The sequence below is a fragment of the Chrysochloris asiatica genome, unplaced genomic scaffold (genome assembly GCF_000296735.1).
Source record: "Chrysochloris asiatica unplaced genomic scaffold, ChrAsi1.0 scaffold00045, whole genome shotgun sequence".
In the NCBI taxonomy this organism is placed as follows: domain Eukaryota; kingdom Metazoa; phylum Chordata; class Mammalia; order Afrosoricida; family Chrysochloridae; genus Chrysochloris; species Chrysochloris asiatica.
This window is the reverse complement of record NW_006408563.1, coordinates 7,563,245-7,569,938: the sequence shown is the minus strand read 5'-3', so window position 1 is coordinate 7,569,938 and position 6,694 is coordinate 7,563,245. Positions and strand designations below refer to the sequence as shown.

Genomic DNA, 6,694 nt, shown 5'->3' with positions numbered 1-6,694 from the left:
AACCCTCACAAGCAGTCCTGATAACAATTATTCACTGTTGTATCACAAGAGACCCATCTGCTTTTCATTTCATCAGCCCCACCTAGACAGATTAGATACTACTTAGTGGAGATTCTACCTTGTTTCGCACCCTCTGGATCTAGGTTCATTCCTGACTTTTTGAGTTTTTCCTTTAAAGTATGTGTTTTGGGGGTTTTGCCCCTTCTTCCACAGACCTTTATTATTTTTAGCTAGAATATTGTTGTGGTTGTTAAGTGCCATCGAGTCAATTCCGACCCATAACAACCCTGTATAGGGTTTCCAAGGAGCAGCTGGTGAGCTTGAACTGCTAACCTTGCAGTTCAAACGGCTTTGCAGTCTGGCGCATTAACCCACCGCACCACACCAGGACTCTAGCTAGAATATAGTGATAACCTAATCTCTTTGACTTCCAATTTTGGTCCCTGTTGTGTATTTTTCCATAACGTCTTGTGTTTAAATATGCTTTCATTATATTTTCTCTCTTCTATAAAAGACAGTTATTTTTGTCACATCATTTAGCATCTCTTGTGTTTAAATATAGTTTTCATTCTTCTATAAAAGACACTTATTTTTGTCACATCATTTAGCATCTCTAGCTAGGTTTCACAGACTTCCATTATTTGACCTCACCTTACCTTAAACCTATTTTATTTCCTACGTATCTCTAACCAGCTTTCTTTCTTGTAGTCTAGGCTTTCTGCTTTCTACAAACACACAAGAAGTTTCTGTCAGTTCTGCCTTCACGCATTCTTTTTGTATTTCCTAATACATTTTTTCTGTTGCTTATCTTTTCTCATTATTCATATCTCAATGCAAAATCCTATGTATCTTTTCTGCCAATAGTCTGATAATTATTTTAGCCTTTGCCTATATCTGTTTAAATTCCCTTGAAATTTATTGTCACTACCAGTTTTAATTGGAGTCCTGGTGTGACACTGTAGGATAAGCACTAGACTGCTAACCACAATGTTACCAGTTAAAACCCACCAGCTGTTCCATAGAAACCCTATACAGACAGAGTTGCTATGAGTAGGAAGCGACTTGACAGCATTTGACAACAACAACATGAATCTTAATTAATAACTAGTTTGTGTTGTTCATTGTTGCAAAACAAACTATATGTATACTTTTCAAGGAAAGGGACCATGTGTCATACTTATGTATATAAGCCACAGGTAATAAGTGTTCAAAAATGCTTTATTGTTTTAAAACCTTAAAATATAGCAAAGAAAAACATTCCCTCAGTTTTAATATTTTAAACATTTTTTTAAAAGTTTTTATTGCAAATTGAGTGATAGTTTACATGAGAGAACATCAGTTTGATACTCATCCTATCATGTTCGTTTCATTATAATGATTCCAGTCATATTCATGTCATTGCAATGATTCTCATTCCCTACATACTTTATACCAGGGTTGTATTCTTTCACCATACTGTTAAATCTGTATGTTGAGCAAGTGATCGAGAAGCTGAATTATATGAAGCAGATTGTAGCATCAGGACTGAAGGAAGACACGTTAAAACCTGTAATACATAGATGATACAACCTTGCCTGCTGGAAGTGAAGAGGACTTAAAGTACTTACTAATGAATGTCAAAGACTAGTCTTTAGTATGGATTGCACATCAATGTAACAAAAACAAAAATCCTCATATCTGGACCGATAAATAACATGAAAAATGGAGGAAAGATTGAAGTTGTCTAAGACGTGATTTTGTTTGAATCCACAATCAACATACATGGAAGCAGCAGTCAAGAAATCAAATGACAATATCACCGTAGAAAGCTTGTAAGTCCGTCTTCTGCCTATAACTGATTGGAATACCTAAAATGGGGCTACAATGTGCCCAGTGAAGGAGGCTTCCTGCAAACCTCTGCATTACATAAGACCATAGGTGGATTCCTGAACCCCATCCAGAATCTTCTGAGGTGAGAAATTTCCACTTGAAAAGACAAGCAGACCAGCCTGGAGTGGCTAGAAGAACAGAAGATACTTCTTGAAAGACAGACCGACAGGAAAAATACAAAAGAATAACCACAGTCCAACTGATTACTGGATGATCAGAGCTCAACAGAAAGAAGAAAGAAGAGGAAAAAAAGAATAATCTGATACAGTTTGATGAACTTGACGTACACCTATGGATGCAGTATCTCAAAAGAGGGTACAAATCCTTACAGTGAGGATCATTCCCACCCCCTCAATACACTGAGTAGACATGAAGGAAAGTAGAATCTCCAGTGAGTAATATCCAATCTGTCTAGGCGGGGCTGATAAAATGAAACGCAGATAGGTCTCTTGTGATACAATAGTGAATAATTGTTATCAGGACTGATTGTGATGGTTGGAAATGTAAAGTAGACATTTTGTAGCAAGGAGGGGAATGATCAGCTTTTCAGTCTAGGAGTGGAGGTCCCTGGGTCCATCTAGGGAGAAGAGCGGAGAGTGGGAACCTACCCAGAGAAGCAGTGATGCCAGAGATGGAGGCAGAGATGATGACGTGGAGAGATGGAGCAGCTGGAGACTTTAGATCCAGAGAGGGAGAGGGGCTGTGTGCTGAAGACCTGGGAAGTGTGGGGGGCAGGCTTGCAGGGTTTACCCTTTGGTTGGTTGATGATGCATGGAGGGGATTGTAACCATGGCAATGAAACAATATGCTATAGGATGAATGTAAAACTAATGTTCTCCAATTTAAACTATCACATAATTCACAATAAAACAAAAAAAAAAAAAAAAAAATGGGAACCTAGATCTAGAGGGCACAGTGGAAAGGAGAATCTCCTCTGAGTAGTATCCAGTCTGTTTGGGCGGGACTGATGAAAGGCGATGGGGATAGGTCTCTTGTAGTACAATAGTGAATAATTCGGTATCAGGACTGGCTGTGAGATGTGGAAGTGTAAAGGTAGACGTTTTGTAGCAAAAGGAGGGGAGTGATTGACTTTGCAGTCTAGGAGCAGAGGTCCCTGGGACCATCAAAGGAGAAGAGTGGAGTGGGGGACCCTACCCAGAGAAACAGTGATGTCAGAGATGGAGGCAGGGATGATGACATGGAGAGATGGAGGGGCTGGGAACTCTAGACCCAGAGAGGGAGAGGGGCTGTGTGCTGATGACCGGAAGGCAGGCTTGCAGAGTATACCCTTTGGTTGGTTGATGATGCATGGAGGGGATTGTAACCATAGCAATGAAACGATATACGATAGGATGAATGTAAAGCTAATGTTCTATCATGTAAACTATCACATAATTCACAATAAAACATTTTTTAAAAATGACATATTTCATTAGGCAAATCTGCTGATTAAATACATCTCTAAAGTGTTCAAGAAGGAGCTCTGGTAGCGTAGTGGCTACGAATTGGGCTGCTAACCTCAAGTTCGGCAGTTTGAAACTATCAGCTGTTTCGCGGGAGAAAGATGAGGAGGTCTGCTCCCGTAAAGATTTACAGCCTCAGAAACCCTGTGTAGGGTCACTATGAGTCGGAACCGACTCCACGGTACTTAACAACACCACCAAAGTGTTCAAGAGCAAAGATAGCAGTTTGAGGACTAAAGTGTGCCTGACCCAAGATTAGCACAGTGACTACAGCAATGAACTCAAGCAAAACAATTGTGAGAATGGTTAAGAACTGAGCAGTGTTTCATTTTGTTGTGTACAGGGTCTCAATGAGTCGGGACTGGCTCTATGGCACCTAACAACAACAAATTGAACTTAAGGACTGACAGAGAAAAAACTTGTTCATTATCTAGGAATTAGAAGTACCAATTTTATTACCAGTTTTCATTTGAGTCCATTGGAGATAGAATCATACTGCTTGATCAGAATCTCTTGATCCTGAACATCTTGTGAGAAGACATGGTGAGAACGGAAGCTGATTGCACATGCCGTGATAACAGAGAAAGGGAGAGAGCCAGTCATAGTTTTTCAGTGTCTTCCTAGAGTTACTAATTGTGACTCCATCATGAGGACTTTAAAAACCACCATTATAATTGTTACAGTATGATGTGAGTTTAGAGCATTAGCTATCATATGATCACATCACCTCATTTTACAGCTGTGGTGCATTGTATAACTTCCCTAAAGTAAAATATAAGAAACTAAATTGTCCAACAAACTGAATAACTTCTCCTAGTGAATGAGTCATTTTCCTCTATTAAGCTACACAAATAGGGAAAAACATTTTCAGTAAATGATTGAAGAAAATTTTTGTGTATTTTGCTTCAAAATGTTTGGTAATAGTTTTTGCTTTTTAAATTTCCATTTCAGTATTTTTTCTTATAGACATTATCAATATTTGATCCAAGTGAATTGTACAGATTTCAATACCATATTAAACTTTTTCCTCCTGTATAGCATAATTATAATGTACCTCACTCTGAATTTTTCTTTTATTGACATTATTATATGTTGTTTTCAGTTCATTTATATGAAAATTATTACAATTAGACTTTATGTTTCTGCTTTTATTTCTAGTGGATATTATTATAAAGAAATATCTCTGTTGGCTAATCTTTGTTTATTTTGGCCCAAAGTATAATCACAACAGTATTTTGATACCTTTCTTTTTGTAAAATGTATTCTTCCCAGGTAAAATATTTAGTCCAATGAGGAACAAAGGGATCTTTATTTCCCCATCTTTTACCATATTCTCTCTAAATAGAAAAAATAGTTGGAGTCAATTCTAGGTGTATATGCATTTCACTGTAAGGAGCTCTGGTAGTGTAGTGGTTAAGAATCGGGCTGTGAACCTTAAGGTCAGCGGTTCGAAACTACCAGCTGCTCCGCAGGAGAAAGATCAGACTTTCTACTCCCATAAAGATTTACATCCTCGGAAACCCTGTACAGGGTCGCTATGGGTCGAAACCGACTCGACGGCACTTAACAACAACAACAACGATGCATTTCACTGTAAGAGATCACAGTTAAGGAATTTTCTCTATTGATGTAGAAAAAGCTTCTCCTATTGTACATGGTGTAGCACTGTGAGTTAATGTGCCAGATTACAAAGCCTTTTGAACTGCAAGGTCGGTGGTTCAAGCTCACCAGCTGCTCCTCAGAAACCCTATACAGCGTCACTATGGGTCAGAGTTGACTCTACAGCACTTAACAACAACAACAACAATTGTGCAGGGATACTCAAATTGTAGTGTATTGATAATAGCAATTTAGTTATACCTTGATCCAGAAAAGACACCTTATAAAGATATATAACATATAAGGTGGAAATTAAAAGTGGGAGCTAATGAATAAAGAAAAACAAAAGTGGGGCCATAAATGGAAGTAAGAAAATACATATCTTAATATATGTGTGTATATATATGTTAAGTGCCATCGGGTCAGTTCCAACTCATAGTAACCCTATATAGGGTTTCTGAGGAGTGGCTGGTGAGGTTTGTACTGCCAACATTGTGGCTCAAACCGACCTTGAGGTCCAGTGCATTATCTGGTAGCGCCATAACAGGACTTCTGTAAACATAGGAGATACACTTGTCTAGCTTCTATGAACATTGTTGTTGGTAAGTGCTGTGAAGTTGCTTCCAATTCATAGTGACCCTGTATAGGGTTTCCCAGGAGCATCTGGTGAGCTTGAACCGCCGACCTTGTGGTTCAAACTGACCTTGCTGTTCAGTGCATTAACCTTCAGCGTTACACCAGGACTCCAAATTATGGTAACTTTTCATAAATAAAAGGAAAACCAATCACTATTTGGGGGCCTAAAGCTAGGCAGGAATTTCTCTCAAGAGAAATAATTATCAACTTCAACATTTTTATATTAACTTTATATTAATTAGCATTATCAACTTCAACATTTTTATAGGAAATATTATCACCGTTTCATTAGTTTTCAAATAGACTCGTGACATTTTATCAAAATCAGTTTCAGTTAAACTAGTCCCATAGAGAACCAGTACTTTGTAGATTTTTATACAGATCTGATTTGATCCAAGGGTAGAATTTTAAGTATCTGGAAGAAAGGATACACTCTATGTCCTTCAGACTATCCTACCTATATATTATTTGTGTCATGATATTCATAAACATAATGTATCAGTTAATTTGGTACTATATTCTCTAGCAAATACCTGGAGAGTAATTATTTGATGATGCTGGTTGAATTAGAACCACTGGTTGTAATGAACCACTATCTGAGGGAAGGAATGGCATTCTTTTATGAAAGCTAATGAGTTCTTAGGACAAGTAATATACAAGGAAACAGCAGTCATATTTGCTAATAATTTGTTATTTAACTTCTACCACATGCAGAAAATTGGAGATTCTTATCGTGGCTTCTGTGTTAGTGAGACTGAATTAGAAAGTGTCCTAACATTTCACAAGCAGCAAACACAGAGTGTTTGGGGCACCCGCCAATCTCCAAGCCCAGCCAAGCCTGCTACACGCTTGATGTGGAAATCCCAGTATGTCCCATATGATGGAATCCCATTTGTTAATGCAGGTACTTTTTTTTTTTAAGAATTCTAAAATGTTCAGCTGCAGCCATAGTCCATTGTGAAAATATAGTTTTTGTAAGGTGTTACCATTTTGTTAGGTGAAAACTGCTAACTGATGAAATTTAAAACTAATAAGAAAACATTTGTTGGAAACAAATCAATTATTTTATGTAATAAAATGTCAATATATCAGAATGAATAAATACAATGCTCTCTTTCAGTATTATG

General features: G+C 37.7%; 1 protein-coding gene across 1 annotated transcript in view; it reads left to right on the top strand.

Annotated features, from left to right (window-relative positions):
• Positions 1-6,694, top strand: part of CARF (calcium responsive transcription factor) — a 75,362-nt gene that overhangs the window by 34,041 nt on the left and 34,627 nt on the right. The window contains 1 exon segment of the mRNA XM_006861973.1: positions 6,282-6,471. Within this exon segment, the coding sequence (XP_006862035.1) occupies positions 6,282-6,471 (190 nt within the window).